Source organism: Mirounga angustirostris, unplaced genomic scaffold (assembly GCF_029215605.1).
Source record: "Mirounga angustirostris isolate CCGP_5_RB_7025 unplaced genomic scaffold, mMirAng1.0.hap1 SCAF_6, whole genome shotgun sequence".
Taxonomy (NCBI): Eukaryota; Metazoa; Chordata; class Mammalia; order Carnivora; family Phocidae; genus Mirounga; species Mirounga angustirostris.
This window is the reverse complement of record NW_026991714.1, coordinates 39,040,671-39,062,889: the sequence shown is the minus strand read 5'-3', so window position 1 is coordinate 39,062,889 and position 22,219 is coordinate 39,040,671. Positions and strand designations below refer to the sequence as shown.

At 39.0% G+C, this 22,219-nt stretch overlaps 1 protein-coding gene across 2 annotated transcripts in view; it reads right to left on the bottom strand.

The window, feature by feature from the left end:
• Positions 1-14,748: 14,748 nt before the first annotated feature.
• Positions 14,749-22,219, bottom strand: part of PROX1 (prospero homeobox 1) — a 52,660-nt gene continuing 45,189 nt past the window's right edge. The window contains exon 6 of one of the 2 annotated variants that reach the window (XM_045877219.3): positions 14,749-20,364. In XM_045877219.3, coding sequence (XP_045733175.1) covers positions 20,179-20,364 — 186 coding nt within the window. In that variant the 3' untranslated portion in view covers positions 14,749-20,178. The remainder of the gene's footprint in view (positions 20,365-22,219) is intronic. The other variant, XM_045877220.3, reaches the window with a different exon arrangement.

Below are 22,219 nucleotides of genomic sequence, written 5' to 3'. Positions count from 1 at the left end.
CTCCACCAGGGTAAAAACTATGTCTTACTCATCACTGTTTTCACGAAGCCTAGAACAAATGTTTGTTGAAGGAATGAAAGAGAAGAATGCCCTGAAGCTTAGGGTGGCTGTGACCACAGAGGCTTTCTGCCCCCAGAGTGAAATGACTCTTCTCAGACAACTCTCAGCAGCTGTTTGAGAAGCCGCGTGGCTAATTCCCAGACAGCAGTTTATCACGGGCCAGGCTGGGGCCACTGCACAGAGTTCCGGCAAAACTATGGGTCTCTGAGGGGCACCGCTTCGAGTTCTGATCTGGGGAAGCCACATTTGCTGCCAGATCACTCTGGGCAACAACCAGCAGGAAGCTTGCAAGTCTACCTACACACGAGGGGGCACGTGCAACCGAAGCGCTCCCCTTTTGGTGCATTTGCTGTCTGGAGACCACGAGCTCCTCGAACCTAAGTGGTCATGTCCGTTTCTCTCTGGATGCAGCTGAGTGCTGGCCACAGAACATGAGTTCGATACAAACGTGTTAAATAAGCAAACATATACATTAAGATGGAGCTGCTGATCTGCCCTCATATCATTTCTTTTACAGTAAAATTTTTTATAAAATTGTTTTAAAATTATAAAAGCAATAAAGCTTGTAAAATTTCAAGAATAAAAAAGTTTACACAGTAAAAAAAGAAAAGATGCCCTTCATGTCTCCTCTCCAATCCCCCAAGTATCTATTTTCTACCTGTCTACCTATCTATATCTGTCTATCTATCTATCTATCTATCTATCTATCTATCTATCTATCTATCTATCTATCATCTATCTATCTATCTAATCTATCATCTGTTTGTCTATCTCTGGTACAAATTGCTCCAGACCACTTAGAACCAAGCCATAGGCTGGGGTGCCTGGGTGGCTCAGCCTCTTAGGCTGAGAGAACTCTTGATTTTGGCTCAGGTAATGATCTCACGGTTGGGAGATCGAGCCCCGGGTTGGGCCCCACTGAGTGTGGAGTGTGCTTAAGAATCTCTCTTCCTCTCTCTCTGCCCCTTCCCCCCACAACATACACTCTTTCTCGCTCTCAAAAAATGGCACCAATTAAGTTCTCAATTACTCATTCTGTTAGAGGTATAAATAAATATAATTTTAAATATAAATGTGATTATGTGATTTACTATATTTCATAAAATCTAAGAGGCATCAATTGTAAGTCATGCCATCATTTTATGTTTTACTAAGAAGAAAAAAAATGCTACATATTATAAGTATTAGGAGCTATTGATTGTATGATGCACCACAATTTCAGAAATGTTGATATGTAGGAAAAAATGATTTTTAGAATCAACAAAATATAGTAATATATTATTCTGCTCCTAGACTTTTCTAGTTAGTAATTTGTCCTGGAGCTCTTTCTGTGTTGTTATATAAAGATCTATCTCATTTTAAAAATTATTCTATAGTATTCCAGATAAGGATATCAAATAATTTATTTAATCATTCATCTACTGATAGATTATAATTGTTGCATTTGAGAACAGTGTTTTAAATAAAATTTCTTATATATTTTTGTGTATTTTGTGAATATATTCATTTCCTAGAGGTAGAATTACCAGATCATATTAAATTTTCACAGTTACTGTCAATTTGTCCTCTTAAAAGTATCTATTTATTTATTTTAAAGATTTATTTATTTATTTAAGGAGAGAGAGAGCACGCACCTGCATGTGCGTATGCACAAGAAGGGGAAGGGGCAGAGGGAGAGAGAGAGAATCCTCAGGCAGACTCCCTGCTGAGTGAGGAGACTGACACGGGGCTTAATCCTGGGACCCTAGATCACGAGCCGAGCCAAAGTCAAGAGGGGGATGTTTCATCGACTGAGCCACCCAGGCATCCCTAAAAAAATATCTACTTACAATCTTGCAGTAATGTCTCAGAGTGCCTCTTTCCCCATACCCTTGTCAAAACTGAATAACATCAATAGTTTCTATTTTTCTAATCTAATTGGCAAAAAAAATGGCATTATGTTTTAATTTGCACTTCTCTTGCCAGTCAGGCACATTTTCACATATTCATTAGCCACATTTATTTCTTCTTTGGTATCTTGACTATTCATGTCCTTTGGCCATTTTACTATTGAATGGTAGTTTTTTTATGGCTTATTGGTGTATTTTGTACAGTAAGGCTCATTAGTCTAAATGTATCTAATATGTATTTTCTTTTTATTTTCTCTAAATTTTTCCACTTTTGTTGCTGAGATGTAACTTTATATATAGGCATACCTTTAATTTTATTTTTGTATGGCTTCAAGCGTGTTCTGAGTTGTTTAAAGTATCTTCCAAACCGCAAGATGGTAGAATTAGTTTTCCAGAATGTTTGTGAGTGTTGTATATATGAGTGTGTGTACATGTGTGTGAATATATATTTTCAACGTTTTGTCCATCAATAGTTTATTTTTGCATATGTTGTCGGGTGGGGATCTAACTTTCTTCCCTATCATTAGCAAATCAACCCAATGCTCTTTGAATAGCTCTGAATGTCTTTTGCTGTGGAATATCTTTTTATCCTGATTTGGAAGTTATCTTTATTATAGATAAAATTCCTATATTTACCTGTATCTGTTTCTGGGTTTTCTCATCTGCTTTCTTGAACTATGTTTCTCAATCCTAATTACCGTGACTTCATATTTTGTTTTTCTATCCACTGGGGCAAATCATAGAAAAAAAATTGACAGAAATATATATTGGTTCTCCAAATATTGATTGCTTGTCCTCTATGTGCTGGGCTTTGTTGAAAGTCCTTGAGTGTATCCAACAACCTTACTGAACTTCGATGTAATTGTTAACAGTTTTAAAAACGAATTCTCTTTTTTGTCTTCAATACTTCCTTGGCTTTCTTTGTAGCATTTTCTCTTCTAGGTGAACTTAAAAATTCTTTAAGTAAATAAAAATTGTTATGTTCCATAAACAGTCCTTTAAATTTAATTGGGATTGCATTAATTTATAGAGTAAATTGATTGCATTAATTTACAGAATAAAGTTATTGAGCAAATTAGGCAAAATAGCTGCTTATCATTTTGGGTCTTCTTGTGCAAAAAGTTATACCTTCCCTTTATGTGCCCTACTTTCCTTTTTTTTTAAAAATGAGGATAATCGATTGCATTAATATCTCATAAGATTTCTGAGATTAAAGAAATCTTCTAGATAATTCCTAGCACATTATAAGAACATAATAAATATTAGTTACTATTATTATCGTTATTATTGTTATCATTATTGCCTGACTCAATTCTTTTAGGTCTTCTTTATGTCTTTAGAGTATAGTTTTACAGCTTTACTCCTTATATTTTATAGGTGTGGTTGTTATTTTATTTCCATTGTATGCTCTCATTGTTTATTGCTAACATATAAAAAATGTAAATTTAAATGTACATGAATTCTCCAGATATTTATAGAGTGTTCTCTACGGGCTTTTCCCGTCCTTCCTCCAGTCTAGCTCTGGTGCCATTGGGAAGTACCAGGTGTGGACAAACAAAAGTCAGTTTCAGGAGTTACCATGTGAGCTTCTCTCAAAGTTGACATGTTATCCCTCCAAAATCAAACATAAATACATTTTCAATGCTCAGTTGTTCATATTAATCATCCCTCTGACCAGGTTGGATACATTGGAGAATTGGCTATATTGTACATGGAAGTAATAATTGCCATCAGAAACTCTGAATACTGACTTATACAAAATACAGATTTGACTCTTTACTTTGCAAGTAGCCATTTTATCTAAAGGTTAGGAAGCGAGTTTGTTTTGAGACATCAAGGATAACTCAGGATGCCCAACAAGAGGATATGGCTTGCTGGATTCCAGCCATTCCTACGATTCTAAGAGAGGAAGTGGCTAAGGGTTACCCAATCTACCAGAATATTTAGATCTGATACTTTCAAACAGAAGCTAGTGTGCAGCATTTCACTATATGCTATGCTAGTTAGAATAGAGTGGCTGAAGCTGCTCTGAGTCTAAGAGAGTATCATCCCAGGAGATTTATCGGTGCACTGGGCAACTGAGTCACATCATTAATATCAAAGGAGGATTACGATGGCCTCTATGGTATTTAGATTTTTTTTTTTTTAACTCCCCAAGCAAAGGTCTCCACATATAGATATGTTGTTGGCTGTGTCCAGGTCTAGGAAGCAGTCACACAACTCCAGGGTTATGTATTTCTAGTCTTTCAAATGTCAGTGGAGCCCACTCAGTCTATACTCAGATCATTTAAAAGTGAATATTGCTGTTCTGAACAATGTTGAACTTTCTCTTATCTCTCTTCACTCTTACTACCATGGTATCCCCTCAAGTATCACCAGCCTGATTCCACTGTGTCAGATGCACGCAGCAGAGAAAGGGGATACACCAGCAGCTGGAGGAGCTGAGCGGAAGGAAGGAGACTAAAACATATTAATCCCATTTTAAGTAACAGGCACTGTGTTAAATGCTTTCAGATACAATACTGCATCTAATCCTCATGCCAATCTTGCAAGGAGAGCATTGTTATGATTATTTTCACACAGGAAGAAACTGAGGCTTAGAAAAATTAAGATCTGAACCAGGGTTTCTTGAGTTCCAAAACCCATGGGTCACAAGTGTCAGTTCATTCTGAGCTCCAGCTAGAACTACCTAGCATCTTAGGCCAGGTCTCCAGGAATCCCTGAGACAAGACTTGTGTAATACTGAGGCCAAAGAGGAGTCTAACTGAGTTGAGCCTATCCACTTAGCCCTGGGTTTCTTTACTGGGAGGGTGATCTGCAAAGCTCTCCTGATGGGCAAGTCAAAATTCTTTCCAACAGAATGAAGACCTGTAGTCATCATGGGAATGTGGCTATGTTGTTCTTTCAGCTACAAAATCGGCTTCTTGGAACCAGGTCACAGACTTGTAGGAGTTTCCATCCACAATTTTGCTTAGTCTGTTAAGATCAGATGAACAGGGCTGAGGAAGCTGTAGGCAGACAGAATTAGTGATAATTCTTTCCCACAATACTGCACTCCATTCTTCTAACATACCTCAAGTGCATGCCCTCGGCCAAAACAGATCTGGCAAGAGGGAGATTAACAATGATGACAAAAATAGTCCCTGACTTGATAAAACAAATATCAACTGGGTCAGGGGACAAGAACTGCCCATAACCAACCTTGGGATCTAATATGTTCTTCATGAGGGCAGGATTGCACCATCTTAAGTATTTCACCTCATGCTAACTCTGAAGTTAGACCATATACCACTGCCCTTGAACTTAGTCAATATTTGCAGACTGCAGGGGAGAAAAAAAGAGTATACAGATCAGCAAGAGGGGTAAATGTAAGATATTCGGGAATGACTTTTTTGGTTTTCTGTCAGCTCATAATTCCCTATTTGTTGACCTTCAGAGACTAGGTTACTCAGGCAGATGTTTACTATCACAGTGCGTGTGTTGTTGGGGGCGGGGGGAGGAGGTGGCGCTAAGTTTTCATTGAATAAAATGTGGCTTTGTCTGGGTCTGGTCTCCCTAATTTCCTCTCAAGATAAAGATGAGCTCATTTGCACCTATCCGCCTCTAGATCAGTAAACACTCTGCATGGGTCAAATTCCAGCCCCAGACCTGAGGCTCCGGCACTTCGGGAGCTCATTGATTTTCCCTTTCCTGAGGCTTCAGGGTGAGAGGTCAGGGCAGGTGGGAGTGCCCGTGGCCTGGATTTCCTCTGCCTCCCACCTTTGCCACCGGACATGCTCTGCGCAAGGCTTCGGTTCCCAGAAGTGGGAGCGGTAAATCCCAATACGCCCAGCGCCAGTTTCCGTCCCTGAGTGCGCCTTCTTCTCCATGCCCCTCTGTACCCCCATTCTGCCCTCTACCCAGACTTCCAGCATGGGCTTTATGTCATCTGTTTCACAAGTTAATTTTTTTTTCTGCTCACCCACCCTGAACGCTGGTCTCCCTAAATAAAGTTCCCCTGCCTCTTTCCCCACTTCTTCCTTACCTGTGGTAGGGCACTACGAACCCATTGTCACACTGACCCAAGGAAAACACAGCATATCCCTTCTGCACATTTGATGCCCCCCCCACCTATCGCATGAGCCCCAACATCCTGCTTGGAGCATACTCAGTGGAGGAAAATGTACCGAGCTCACTTCTGTTTGTGTACCCAGCTTGCTTCCCTTACCAGATGACCCAAGAGAGTTGATTTGGGCCATCAGACTGGCAAGAGAAAAGAAAAAAGAATCAAGCACCAAAGGTGGCATTAAAAACGTCAGTGACCGCCCTATGGGGGCAGCCAGGTCTCCCACACCTCATGGTCAACGATAATTCTTCCGGCCCCACTGCCTCTCCCTCCTACCATTTCTTGAGCACACCCTATACCGCACTTTGCATAGCACAGCTCATTTACTCCTTAGTTTGAGAGGTAGGTGTTATTTTTATAAAAGGCCTTTATTGTATAAAGTAAAGATTAAAAAAAATTAAAACCCGAAGTCATGGCCTCGGCCTCAGGTGTCGGTGTGTCTGGCTCTCCCTCCACCTTCTTCAGGAGTCACTGACGGCTGGGTTGAGCTGGACGGTGCAGCTGCCCCGCCCCCCCAAGAACACAAACCAGACCCAGGGGCCCACCGATGCAGGGCAGGCCCGCGTTTCCTCTGTGCGGGGAAGGGGGCGCTTTCCCTCTGTGCTTTAGTATCTTTTAATATGTTCTATTTTTTTTTTTTTTTTGAAGATTTTTATTTATTTGACATAGAGACAGAGAGAGAGGGAACACAAGCAGGGGGAGTGGGAGAGGGAGAAGCAGGCTCCCCGCCGAGCAGGGAGCCGGATGCGGGGCTCGATCCCAGGACCCTGGGATCATGACCTGAGCAGAAGGCAGTCACTTCAACTGAGCCACCCATGCGCCCCTGTGCTTTTGTATCTTAATACACATGCCTCTTACATACCAAAGTTGTGCTTGCTTGTTTGCTGGAAAAAAAAAAAAATCACACGTCCACATTTATTCGGAAATGTATAAAGTAAATGTGAAAACTCCTCTCTCACCTAAATGCCTTTTGCCTCCTTAACGATAGCATTTACTATGAAGGTGTGTGTTCTCACGGCTAGTATGTCTGTGCGCACAGGCATAGAGATCTAGATAAAGGTGTATCAACTTAAAAAAAAATGAAAGTGGAGTCATGCTATATAAATATATTGCTATATTTACTTCAAAAGATTAACAACATACTATGGATAACTTTCCATTTCACTACATAGCTATAGCTCAATCTCAAACTTTGATGGGATACATAACATTCCATAGGCCATGGAATTAAAACACAAATCTGATGACTAAAAAGCGCAAATAAAACTTTTAAAAAAGCACAGATTTTTTTTTTTTTTTTGCATGGCTCTGGTAATATAACAGGGAAACTTCTTCTTGAGGTCATTTGTACCCAAGTTAAAAGGTATTTTATTTTAACATATTTTAACAATTCACCTAGTGATGGATGTTCAGTTTGCCTACAATTTTCCCTTGTTACTTATAATCCTGCCGTGAATATCCCTGAACATGCCACATAAAATTTAGATACAGTAACTGAAGTCTTTCCATCTGTGACTCTTCCTTGTTCAGTCCAGGGCAAGCAGCTTCTAGAAGGGATCCATGGAGCAAATGCAGAGAATTAAGAATCAAGGTTTTGACTTTAGAATTTCTAAATAGGGTCTTAACATTTAGTATTGAGATAATAGTCTTGAAAGTCAAGGTTTTTAATTTGCCAGAGTCAGGGTTTTTTTTCTTTTGGTGATAAGAAAGACTGTTTTATGTTCTTTGCAGCATTATTTACAGTAGCCAAGATAGGGAAATAACCTAAGTGTCCATCTATGGATGAATGGCTAAAGAAAATGTGATATATATATATATATATTTGAAATATTCAGCCATAAAAAAGAAGGAAATATTGGGGCGCCTGGGTGGCTCACTCATTAAGCGTCTGCCTTCGGCTCAGGTCATGATCCCAGGGTCCTGGGATCGAGCCCTGCATCAGCCTCCATGCTCTGTGGGAAGCCTTCTTCTCCCTCTCCCACTCCCCCTGCTTGTGTTCCCTCTCTCGCTATATCTCTCTCTGTCAAATAAATAAATAAAATCTTAAAAAAAAAAAAAAAGGAAATCTTGCCATTTGTGACAACGTGGATGGACCTTGAGGGTATTATGCTAAGTGAATGAAATAAGTCAAATAGAGAAAGACAAGTACTGTATGGCCTCATTTATGCATGGAATCTAAAAAACAAACAAACAAACCAAGCTTACAGATACAGAGAACAGATTGGTGGTCATCAGAGGTGGGGGGTGGAGGATGGGAGAAATGGGTGAAGGAGGTCAAGGGGGTCAAAGACGACAAACTTCCAGTTATAAAATAAACCAGTCATGGGGATATCAGCACACCACACACACACACACACACACACACACACACACAATTATTGCTATTTCATTACATATTGGATGTAGGGGAGGGGATGACTTGGAATAAATCCTGAAATTTTCCTGAAAACTAATTTTGACAGGGTAAGGTGAAATGATGTATGTTTAAATGCTAAAAGAAAAGACTCTTTAGTTTTAAAAGTAAAACACCAAAGGAATCAAGGCAAAAAGCTTAATCCACAAAGAATAACAGAGCAATAACAAATGAGGAGCCAACTTAACTTACTCTCACTGGCTGCAAGTTTTCTTGGACTGAGGGACAAAATGGCCAAGAGACTTAGTCAGACCCCGTCCTTACAAAGGCACCCTGCCCCTGGTGGGTGGGCTGAGCCTGAGGCTTGGGTAAATGGGACAGAACAGCCAAGAATGTCTGAGGTTTAGAAGAAGGAATTTGTATCTATATACTACCTGACACCTTGACTCTAGAAGGCATGTAGAAATGTCCTGGGCCAACATGGTGTGGCTATGGTCTGGTACAGACATTATGAGTACCAGCCTCAGAGTGGCTTGAGAAAAGAGTCATGTGTTCCTGTGTCCAGACCACTGGACATATGATGGCAAAGAATGAGCCAGCGAGGGCCTGAGAATGCCTCGGAGGAAAGTGGTGTGAATTCTGCATGTCAGAAGCCCAATGCAGTGATGACCATTTTAGCAAAGCATGGCACCTTGATAACAACTCGGAATCAAATGCTAAAGGAAAAGACTCTTTAGTTTCAAAAGTAAAACACCAAAGGAATCAAGGCAAAAAGCTTAATCCACAAAGAATAACAGAGCAATAACAAATGAGGAGCCAGCTTAACTTACTCTCAAAGACTAGAGAGGACTTCAGCGGAGAACCAGAAGCCTCCTCGCTAGCCCAGGAACTTAGATGCCCATCCTAAGGCAAAGGTGCAGAAAGGGATAAAACCTAGTCTGAGATGGTTGAGCATGTCTGAAGTCTGAGATGGTTTCTCTCATCACACAAAACAGGAGCTTGGTATAAGAGTTTAACTTGAGTTGTAAAAAAAAGAAAAAAAAAATCACACATTTTAATGTAACCAAATATGTGCCTTTGTAATTCCTGTTTGCTCATGTATACAAATATTCTAAAAAGTTGATTATTAGATGTGGGGTTGGTGAGACAAAGGCACGCCCATTTTTAAAAATTATGGATAATGCCAAGTTCCTCTCCAGTGCCATGGTAGCTCTCATAAGCTTCACCAAATTGCCTGGGGTCTGGGCTGCCCAACTCACTTGTTTAGAGCCTGGTATCTTACTATTTCCTCTTAGAATATAAACAAATAGGTTTTTATTTTAAATTGATATGCTGGAAAATGAAAATGTCGGGATTCCTTTTATGTAGATTGAATGGCATATTTTTAATTAGCATTACTTTTCTGGATTTCTTTTCTCCTTTTTCTCCTTCTTTTTGAAATTAGTGAGAGAAATCCTTAGAGCTCTTCTATATGAATCTGGCTTTTCCCAAAGACTTGGAATTTCAAAAAGACATGTCAAAATGAGATACGACCTCTGAATTAGGCAACCTGGTGAACTAAAATGGCTGATGCAGCAAAGCTACTTGGCCCTTGTTAGAGAAAAAATTAGGACACACTAGCACATAGTGGTTGGGTTAGCTGACCACGCCAACAAGAAATATTTGTTTCCATTGTCATTAGGAGGAAGGAAAAATAAAACATCAAGAAACTTTTTCCTGCTTTTCACCAAGAAGTAAATCCAGATCTTCATGCATCCCAGTTTATTACAAATAATGAACCCTGCTTGTTTGCAGTATGGTGTTTTTCTTTTTTACTATACTGCTCAACTAAATTTACTTATATTTTTATTTGGGATTTTTGCATTTTTGGTACTAGATGTGGGCTTCATAAAACAAATAGGATGAACAACTGCCTATCCAACATGATCTCTTTTTGAATATTTGATATATTTCACCCATAAAACTACAAAGGCCAGGTGCCTTTGGAGGAGGAGAGACTTTGTTTAAGTTTTGTTTTTTGCACAAGTTTTACAATTTCTTCTATGGCCTTTGTTCTTTTAATTTTTTTTTTTTTTTTTACTTATAGAATAAAATTTGATACCTTACTTTTGCTTAGAAATGCACCCACTTCACCGAGATTTCTCACATATCTAACCATAGTGTTGATACCACAAATTCTTGACTATCAAATGGAGAAAAGACATATATAATACTCAACTGGTAATGTATAATTATTCGTGAGTTTTTTAGTTGCACACACCCATATCAGCCTTGGGTGCATGATCATTTACCCTCCTCTGTGCCAGACTTCAAGACTCTTGCTCCACCTCACTATCAGTTGCTGAGCTGGGATTTAGGGAGAACATTTCCTCTGGTTACCGAAGATTTTCCACTTGTGAATAATTGGAAATAGGACCATTGATTTTTTGAATAATTTCCCCACAGGTCAAGGGTAACAACAATGACAAGAAATCCATAGCCCCAATTTTGATGGTCTAGAGCTACTCACACCAAGGAATTTCCAATACCAGCAAAGCACAGAGTACTTATTTGCACAAGCAATGGGGAAAACCCAGTGCTTTCTCCACTGGCAGATTTATTTGCAGAGACACAGGCATTTTTTCCAGGGTGGCTGCCAAACTATCTCCTGAGCCTGTCTAGCTAGCACCTGGACTACTCAGCAGGGGGCTTTGCAAATAATACCCTCCCCTTTGCCAGGGTAGAGGCAGGCTGAGTGATTCTGTTTCAGGCTGTTGTGGCACCTTAATCTTTCTAAACTGCTTCACTCCTATTCTGGGGCCTACCCAAGCATGGCTGGCAGGAGGTGTGGCCAGAGCAGCTCTAGGCCTGAGGCTAAGGGCAAGGGCCCAGGGGGAAATGGTAAGTGTGGGAGAGAAGCTTTCAGTTCCTGAATTCAAAATTTGAATGTCCTGGGAAATTGCAATGGATCTGGGCATAATTCTTCCATCACAACTTAAAACAACATGGCGAGCGGACAAAAGCCATCAACTGTGGGAGAAGAAAGGAAATGAATAGTGATTCAGCACAAACCCACGTCCCAGGTTCTGTGCTCTTTCTATGTTGTAAGAATGATCTCTCTTTCTTTTTTGAAGGTTTGTCAGAACTCACAGAAGCTGTTATTTAATTTTTACATTCATCCTTAAAGATCCCTTACTCTACCCAATGAGTGTTGTGTTGTTATTTAGCAGAAAACTGCTTTCTTTAAATGAAGGTTTGGCTGAACTTACTTGCTATTTACTATCATATTCATACTTAGAGATCTGCTCCTTCGCACCCGACAAGATCATTGTTATTTCAAGCAGAGGACTCCTTTTTTTTTTTTTTTTTGCAATGAACATTTTAGTTTATCTTATTATAAAGATGAAGCTCCTTTGGTTCAAAGAGGTCTCAATCTGGTGGCCCCTGAAATAATATATTACCTTAGAGATCTGAGGCATAAAACCCACTGAATTTGATTCTCTCTAAAATTTCATGAGTGCTAATCAGTTTCCTCTACCAGGAAAATCTCCAAGATCCAAAGGAGAAGGGTCCTTCCTTCTGTGAGTCCTTATGAATGGTTTTTGGAGACATTTGGAAGGACTCTATGACTGTGGGCAGGAAACAAGTCCTGGAGAGGGAGGGAAAAAGCCCGAGAGGCAGAAATGCTTTGACAGACAGTACTGTGTTCAGGCCAGGTGTAGCCATGAGTGATACCACCCAAAAGACCTGGCATTATGTTTCCTGGGGGAGGTGTCCAGCCCCTCATCACTCACATTCAGGGGACCTTGGACCTCATATGAAAATGTAAAATGTATTCCTGTGCTGCATGTAACTTTTTATGCACACACCCCTGGAAGACAAACACACCAAACACCATGGTAGCTGGTTAACTTTACGGGATGGATCATCCCTGTGGACAGAGGGAGGCTGGGGCAGCACAGGAGCGCCAAGTGCTTGGCAAGGGGCAGAGACACTGAAGGGACAATGGATCGTGAGCAGAGAGAAAAGGATCCAAAGTCACACTTGGCCAACTTCAGAATTTTGCCCTTGCCTTGTCCTGCATCTTAAATTGCCTTTCTTATGAGAAACAAAAGTATTTTAATAAATCTTTTTTTTCCACATAGTAATCTGTCAGAGAAAGTCAACAGGGTGGCTACATGATCCCAAGGATCCGTTCGCCTTCTTTGGATTCTTCTGGGCACTCAGGGGCTCTGTGTCTTGTCTAGGTTTCCCTGGGTAGTGAAGATTTTTAGAAATGAACTGGTTAAAGGAAGGTCTTCTGACACCCAAAGCAGTGCTCTCTTGATTATTTTCCCTTTAGTGAAAGAAGTTACCCTTCAAGTTTTGTCACCAGTGTCTTGACCCTCCCTCTAAATATAACCTCTAAAGGGTTATATTATTGACCAGGGGGGTGTAGCACACTTATTTCCCCTTCAGTGATCTTTCACAATTTTTTTTCCATGTCATACCAGCCAGTTTTTTTTTTTTTTAAAAACTGTATTAGCTCTTTCCTTTATATAGACTTCCCTTGTATTTTATACCTTTTAAAATACAGGAGTATTCATAGATTCCAGGACTTGGCAATACATGGCAAATATTTGATGTTTTCCTGTGACTTTCATTCAGGAGCATCTATTCCTTACCTTAGCACCTTAGCAGGTAGTAAATTGTGGAAATGGGGTGCTTTTTAGCTGTTAGTCTTTAAGAAAAACTTGTAAATTGTTTATGATGCTAGATGGCAATAACAGTGAATAAAGCCAGCATTGTCTTTATTATTAGTCTGTAGAGCTTATACTTTCAAGGAGAACATGAGTACTGGCAGACATGGAGACATCTGTGGACCATGGTCTGTGATCAGGGATCAGTACATATTGTTCTAGACCAATGGCACTGGATAATTTAGAGTCACAAAAGGAATGATTTGGTGTTACATTTTTAATAAGCCTATCAAAAACCGTTACCACCTGCTGTAACTTCTTAGTGATTTAGTTGCTACCTGGATTATCCAATCTAGTTTAAAGCACATCAGTTTTATTTATTTATTTATTTATTTATTTATTTATTTATTTATTTATTTATTTATTTATTTATTTTTAAAGATTTTATTTATTTATTTGAGACAGAGAGAATGACAGAGACAGAGAGCACATGAGAGGGGGGAGGGTCAGAGGGTGAAGCAGGCTCCCTGCTGAGCAGGGAGCCCAATGTGGGACTCGATCCTGGGACTCCAGGATCATGACCTGAGCCGAAGGCAGTCGCTTAACCAACTGAGCCACCCAGGCGCCCTAAAGCACATCAGTTTTAAATAAATACAAGAAGATCAAAGAGTCATTATATTACTTCAAATGCCTTCTATCTTCCAAGAGCAGATGAAAGGGGGGGGGGGTGTCTTCTTTTTTCTCCAATCAGGGAATAAATTTTTGTGTAGAGAGATGTAGCATGCTCTTTTGCCAAGTTAAGGTAGGAAGACTGGAATATAAATCTGTGCCATTGATAGAAAAATAACTTTAAGTGAAAAAATACTGTTATTATTTAATAGTTTTGATATTGCATTGATTCTAAGCACCTTTGTGTGAACAGGGTCAAAACACAATTTCATCATTTAGGTGAAAGCCAAAGAAATCTGAGATTAAGAAGACTCAGTCTACAGTAATGTGGAAGCCAGAAAGGGAGGTGCGGCTGTGAATGATGGATAATAGAGTCAATTTCAAGTAGGTAAGGGATTTTTGCTAATTCTTCCTGCTCCTCATTCAAGGATAAAGGAGACAGGATTTTAAACCAAAGTGAAAGAGATAAAGGAAATTTTCAAAAGCCATAGGACCAGTGTTCTTGTATGAAACATGCTGCCAGTCACGTTTGAAGGAACATTCTAGAAAGGTTTTGGAAAATTTACATTAGTACTTAGTTCTGAGTCCAACCAGAGTAGAAACAATATGAGCTCTCCCTCCCCATATTTCAAGTGATATATTTGCCATTCTTTGACTTTTGGGAACATCTCTCCTTGCTCTTAGAACCGTTAGACGTTTGCCATTGTTGAATTAAATTTAGCTCACAACATTATTTTGAGCCAAAGCTTTTGTCATTTTTAAATTTTGAGGGCTAGATAAAGTTAAATCTGTGAGAGGAGTTTTCAAAGAGAAATGTAGCCAATTACTACAACAGTCTGAAGTAAAAAGATCATTTCTAGGAGCTGCATGCATTGATGTTAGACTTGTGTAATTAAGCATTTTAATGAAAGCAAAGCTCCAGAGTGGATATTAGTCACAAGTAGCCCGTTGTCCTAAAATGGGACACAGGGCCAAAAGTTAAATGTCATGTGCTTAAAAAAAACCGAACGGCACTGAGCTTGTAATGTATATTTTATTTTGCACAAGCTTGCATATATACTGCACATACATTCAGTTTAAGAGAAGATGGAAGGCACACAAGGCAATTGGACTACTGTATCCTTTAAGTGGTACAAAGCAAAAGGTAAAAGTTTGGAGAGTATACAAAAGCTTAAAACACACAAAGTAAAACCCCCTACCCACCCGCCCCCCAACAACTTTTTTCTGTTTTAAAATTTAGTAGCTGCCAAACTAAATTTTTGTACTTTTACTTTAAAATCAATTGTCTACTGCACCTTTTTATTTTCTTTTTAATATGGACAGGGAGTCTCATTTTTTTTATCATATCAATTAATATTACAGTACATCCTTGGTAATACAAAATTGTACACCTTCATCAAATAAATTAGGATAAATTAAACCAATAAATTATGCAAAGTCTTCAGAACAATAGACAACAACAAAAATCCACAATTGAAATTGCCTCTAGCTAAAAAAAAAAAATCAAAAATTGACTTTATCAGTTCAGTTATTGTACTATATTCAAATCAAAGGGTCTTTATTACAAAAAAAGAGCTTAATAATGCTATTTACAACATATTGCTAAATAATATAAAGGCAGTGTTTTTGTCACGGTATATACTATATACATATGAGAAGTGGCTGGGACAACATCGGGAGAAGCCATGACCTTTGATTCTTGTAGGTAGCACTGAGACCAACCCCAAATATATGTTTTTCTAATTCTAATCTTGAAGTGGTAATATACAGTTTGAAAATGCTTTCCCCCCGATGTGGAGGATTAGAGTATTTTTAAAACACAGAATGAATACATTTTCACAAAAACGGGCCAGTCTGTTTTTCTTTTCTTCTCATGTTTGTGCATTTTAGAGGGTGTCAGATTTGAGAGAGGGCTCAGTTGAAAGACTCAAAGTCCAGACGCTTCCAGATCCTGTTGTATTCTTAGAAGGATAATTATAAGAAGATGCAAAGGTTAAATACCAGTTTTGATCCCAGCTCTGAATATGAACATTTTAGCTTTAGTTTTATAGATGGTTTACAACCAACAGATCTACAGAAAACAAAACTGCATTTCCTTCAACAGAACATTTAAGTGCAATGCAGTAACCGCTTACTCATATAAACCAGTTACATTCTTTTAAGGGGAGCTTTTTGAAAACAATGCTTCTTGTAATTTGCAAACACAGAGTTTGTACCAGAAGAAAACATTTGTACTATTCACACCAATGAATATTCTATAATATACATGGCAAAGAGATTCTGCTCTATCCTCACATGTACAGTGCTTTCAGGGAGTCTGTAAACCACTTTTTCTTTGATAAATTTATGATTGCTTCTGGGGGACATCCTATTTTTAAAGCCCCCAAATCTTCAGCTTTATGACTTAGTATTAACCTGTATGCGTTTGTGTGTGTGTGTGTGTGTGCGTGCGCACGTGTGTGGTTACTTACGAAGTGTTTTCATGTACATAGAAAAAAAATTTCATAAATTTACAGAAACTGCATTACCCTTGCCCTTGACATCTGATGAAAGAGACTGTTATCTTTTAAAAGTAGAGAGCAGGATTTTCAAGAATGCTTTCAACTGTCTACACAGTCACTATAGTGTTCCTAATAAATTCAACAGATGTTGTGAGAATGTAGTTATTTATTAAAATCTCATGTCTTACGTAACAACAGCCATGAGGTTAAATATTTACATTGCTTTATAAAAGTTCCCCTCTTGCTTTAGTGTTTTTGTTTTGCCTTTTTTTTGTTGTTTTTAACATTTTTAAAAATGATATTCACCCACATCCCTAGCACAGCAACAAAGATTCTGCAAACATAAAACACTTGAATTAAATAATACTCGGAGGCACAAAGCAAACTTCAGGAATATGTGGGTGAACACTTCCTTAAATAATTACTACATTCTACCATCTTCCACGTTGTTTTACCATTTAATGTGAAACGTCCTCATTAAACAGCCAGAGATACAGTAAGAATTAAATGTTTTGTCGTTGCAAATAGAACATTCTTTTCACAAAACATAACAAATGTCTAAAATAGGTCCTTAAATCTAGATAGGAAAAGGTAAGCTTTCCACTTCACACGCATATATATATGTGTATTTTTACATGCGTGTATATGTGTGTATGTGTCTTCATGTTTCACACACCTGCACACACATATACAGCACATGGTATGAAATATTGCTTCTATACTACTTTTCATTAGGCTAAGAAAACACAAGATTTGCACCACCGTTACAAAAAATTGGCTTCTACAAGAATTTTCAAAACTCGAATGCTGCTCAAACAATTGAAGAAAAAATAATTTGCGGTATCAAACTGTTCTAAAAATTCTCTTCTTCAAAAACGTATTCTCCCGCTTTGTTTTAAAAAGACACAAAATATGCATAGCTATCAACGTTATGTCAAACAGCCAGAAAAAAAATCTAGTGTTTATTGCAGCTGTAGTAATTGGAAATAAAGTCAAAAAGATGAAATCGAAAGCCACAGAAGGCACAAGAACAATTGTACTTGTGGGAAAAAACTGGTATTTTGAAGGATTTTTAAAAATCCCCCCGCTGGTGCATTTTAGGTCTAGGCACAGACTATCACCTCAAGTGTATATGCAAAAATAATTTAGGGTTAGCAGAAAATAAGTGGTAATGTGGTATTTCAACATGCACTTTAGACTTCTTTTTTCCTATGTAAACTGTCCCTCCCACCTTCATAGAAAGTTAACTTTCTCCCAAGTAGCCAATTTTCACTTGGTGAGAGTTGAGCTGAGATTTGAAAGATGGTGATTAAAAAACAAAACAAAACAAAACCCAACCAAACCTAGAATTTTTAAGTAGGAGTTTTGAGAGACAGGCTTTTGTCACTTTCCAATGCACTGGGAGGCACAAGATTTTGTGATCGTAAAAGAGGAAAAACCACCTAAAAGCAAAAGTGATCGAACAAAGAGGTGAGTTTATCCTCATGCAATTTCTACTCTGAAATCATTTCTATGCCTCAGTGAACCTTGAGCAGATATTATCATAGATAAGCACATCAACATTGGTTGTGAACACACACTTTTGCTGAATTTGTCTACTTAAATTAGAAAGGCAGGGGAAAATAATACTAAAGATCCAAATGAGCCTGGAATCATTACTGAATTTGCCCCAGATCAGAAGATACTAGCAGTCTGTCTACATAGGTGAACGCACTACGGTTTTGCCTTCTACCTTGCAAATGGCAACACGATGTTGATATGAATTACATGGAACAGCAAAGACCCAGTGGTATAATGACGTGAACAATGAATTCCTACTCTTTGACGTGAAGCAAGGCAAAAGAGTGTGACCACAAGTTGAGATTGCTTCCCTACTTTGTGCTGATTGGATTTTTTTTTTTTTTTTTTGGTTTGCATTTTTTCCAATGTAATGATTATCCGAACTTTTTTTTTTTTCCGCAAGCAAGCCGGAACAAGAACAAACTGGATCTGCTGGCCCTGTGTGTGCTACATAGAGGAGCACAAGCTGGATGATGCATTTGGTTGGGGGTGCAGAGAGAAGCTGGTGGTGTTCCAGCCTGCGTCGCTGCACTCTGTCCACACTGCAAGAGCCCGTTAGCCTCCTGAATGATGCAGGGCATCATAGGACTGTGCCATTTAATTTAAAGTCAGCAGGTTTTAAGGCTTTGTGCTGACAATAATTGCCTCCATACATTCCTGTCCATCAGCAGAATTTATAAATGATGGTAAATTACAGCGATTGGGTCAGCTAGTTAGTCACATGGGTCAATCTGCATTCTCCAGAGTCAAATGTAACTTTTATGAAAATTAAGGGAAAATGGTATTTGTGTTTGGTATAATCTAAATACCAGGTTTGTTCCTGTGTCATTTTAAGTGTAGATCAAATGACCTAAGGGGAGGGAGGGGGGTCTGGAAAAGCCTATTAGGATGAACAAGGAATTCTTACTGCATCTGCGCACAAAACCCATCTGAGAAAACAAGCGTGAATGCCATATGAGTTTTTAAAAGCAAGTATGGGACACTGTACGCTTTGGAAAAACTGGAAAAAGAGAAAATAAGGAAGAAGAGGAGAACCATTGAAGAAAGCATAAAATAGCAGCCAGCTTTCTTATGTGTGCTGGAACTGTGTCTTTTGGGTTAACCCCAACCTCTTCTATGCTGCCTGTACATTGTTTACACGTTTTGGTCAGTACTAGCTTCTGAATTCGAAGAGACTTTATCAGTTGCTTTAAAATGCTGTACCTAAAATGAAGAAACACTTAATTAGACTGTCACCACTTCGAATATCCATCAGGGTAGTGTGGGATCGTATACGAAAAGAGGGCATCCTTACACTGCTCCTCTTCGGAGGTGAAGATCAAGTCAGCTAACTGCTGTCAACAAGCGTCTAATGTAGGCAGGAATTTTATGGTCAACTTGGGATGTCCTTTATTCCTTACTAGAGAAAGGTATTCAGAAAATAGTGGGTTTTTTTTTTTTTTGAAAAAAAAAGTGTTAAATATTAAACAGACATAATAACTCGTTGAAGCATATAAACAGAGTTGAGCAAAGAGTACATTTGAAACGTATGTGCCTTTTAATACCCAAAGTGAGATAATAGAAAATGATGTGAAAGGGGTTTTTCTCTACGAAAAATGATCTATACTCACTTATTACGAAGAACTGATTGTAAAATCTAGAGAGGTAATTTGAAGAGCGGGTACGAATTTTCCAGCCTCATCTCGAAAGAGTCAGTTTTGTGTAGAATTGCTTTGCCTCCGTAAGAAACGGGTACACTTGTTTGGGCTACTTGCCGTTTCTCTTACGGAGAGGCTTGACAGTGACTATTTTTCTTTCTGGAATTTGGCCTTTTGGGGTAACTTTTAAAAGTGAGCTGTCCATCTGCCACTGGCATTATTTTTAAACACGGAACACAAAGCAACTTAACGGAGTTCAAACCAAACAAAATATTTAAGATTACGTAGTGGTTTCATTGAGTTTTCTGGCCTTCTTAGCAGTAAAAACAAGAGACACGTCACCGTCTGTGGAACGGCGCCGTGTCCCGGGTCTCCCTCTGCCAACTGCCATTTGTGATAAACCATCGATCAAGCAGAAGCATCTTTAAAATGCCTTTCCTTGCGAATAGAGATTTTCCACACGTCAACATTCTTTTTCCCTGAAAATTAACCCTATTTTAAAGTCTCCAAATGTTAAGGGCCTCGGGCAAAAGTAAACTAAAGACCGAAGGAAAATAACCATCCCCTTGCAATGGAAAACAAGAGAAAAGGAGCGAAAGATGATGAGGAGGAGCTACCAGCTGATTTCAAAACATATCCATGCCTCCCATACACATCCATAGGAAATCAAAATCTAGACACGTACAACTTGGACATCCAAAGGGGACTGCTACTATTCATACATTCGAAAAGAGTTGTTGAAATTTCTACTCATGAAGCAGCTCTTGTAGGCAGTTCGGGGATTTGAAAATCTCAGGGACTTCACTATCCAGCTTGCAGATGACCTTGTATATGGCCTTCTTCCAGGAAGGATCAACATCTTTGCCTGCGATAATGGCATTGAAAAACTCTCGTAATGTGATCTGCGCAACTTCCAGGAATCTCTCTGGAACCTGCTGATACAAGGAGGCAATGGCATTAATAAAGTTTTCAGTTTCAAGTCTCCGGTTCTTCAAAGGAAATTGAGCTAAGTTCTCTCTTTCAGAAAGGGGCTTACGTGGCACCTGAATTTGCTAAAAATGGCCGGCCTCTATTCTCTTCTGTGAAGTCGTTATATATAGTAGCATTGTAATGTGGGGTGGACAGCTTTGTGAAGTTTTAGAAAGGGACTTGTGCAAGGGATGCATGCAGACATACTGAAAAACCAGGATTCCCTTCTGAATATTCGGGTGAGAAAAGGGGACACACTATTGGGATTCCCCACTTCATTAAACAGGTGTATTCCAGGTGCAAGTCTCCAGCTGATCTTTCAGAATTTGAATCCTATTTCCTTTTGATTTCCACTGTGAAAACAAAGTGTTCTCAAAAGTAGAATAAGAGATCATTGGCTTTTGAAATCAATGAAACCCCCTATAAATGAAGAAAACCTAAGGTCTGTTTCCTGCTCATAGCAGCAGAGGATTGTTGACCCAAATGCTAAATTGTATATGAGAGTAGTACGCACCATAAAGTGCTCTACATACAGACGGGGATAAGATAATGACATTAACACTGAGTCCCAAAATACAAAATCTGTACTGAGTCCTAAAATTCTACATTGGAAATTATTTTACTCTGAGATTAGAATTGCTCCATGAGAGTGATTCATGCAGCTGATAGCAATAACGAAAACTAACATTTCTGGAGTGCTTATTATGTGTCAGGCGCTCTGTTATGTACAGACTGTGAATCATGCCATTCAATTCTCCCAACATCTCTATAAGGTGTCATTGTCCCCTTTCTACTGTGGAGAAAACTGAGGCTCAGAGAGATCAAGGGACTTTTTCCAAGTCCTTACATTCTAAGACAAATAACCTCCAAATATTCTTTTTATTTTTTAATTATTTTTATGTTTTAAAAGATTTTCTTTCTTTATTTATTTTAGAGAGACTGAGAGAGAAAGACAGAGGGAGAGCACAGCATGAGTGGGGGTGGGGGATGGGAAGGAGCAGCAGTTGGAGAGGGACATGCAGACTCCATGCTGAGCGCAGAGCCTGACACAGGGCTTGATCTCACGCCCCTGAGATCACTACCTGAGCTGAAATCAAGAGTCAGACGCTAAACCAACTAAGCCACCCAGGCGCCCCTCCAAATATTCTTTTTAGAACCCCTAATTGTTTATCCTTTCCTTCCACAACAGTTAATACATGCGTGTGTTCTTAATTGTTTACTTAACAGTCCAACGTCTTGTCCAGGGAAAGGGGTCGCTGTTGATGTACTTACTTAGTATTCTTTGTCAGTTACTCAAGGTGAAGCATGGCTTCTGTTCCGCACACCAAGATAAAGGATTTGCAGAGCCATTCCACAAACTCTTAATTTTCCAAGTACACATGGACCCTCAGTAGATTTCTTTTAGTGGGGTACTTCTGCATTAGTAATGTTTTATTTTTATCGTAAGTGCAGACATATGAGGAAGTAAATGCACTGTAGTTGTATGTGTAGATAGATCTGTCTACACATACAGAAGAGGTGAAAGATTTTCATCTCAGTTCACATATGCCACTTTACCAAGTAAAAGGGAGGTATTGTCATGTCGAATAGATTTGATCTCTTTCTCCCACTCTTTCTCAATTTGTGCAATGGACCATTTTATAATGACAGTAACTATTAAGGAAAACTAAAATGATCACCAGGCATCCCTGTTTTATACATTTAAAATTGGACAAAGAGGTTCACTCCTTCAAATGGTAAGTCGCTTGTCTTTTGTAAAGAAAATTAGTAATTCCCCAGATAAAGAAAGGACCCCATCTGGGGCCTATCAGAGTCTAG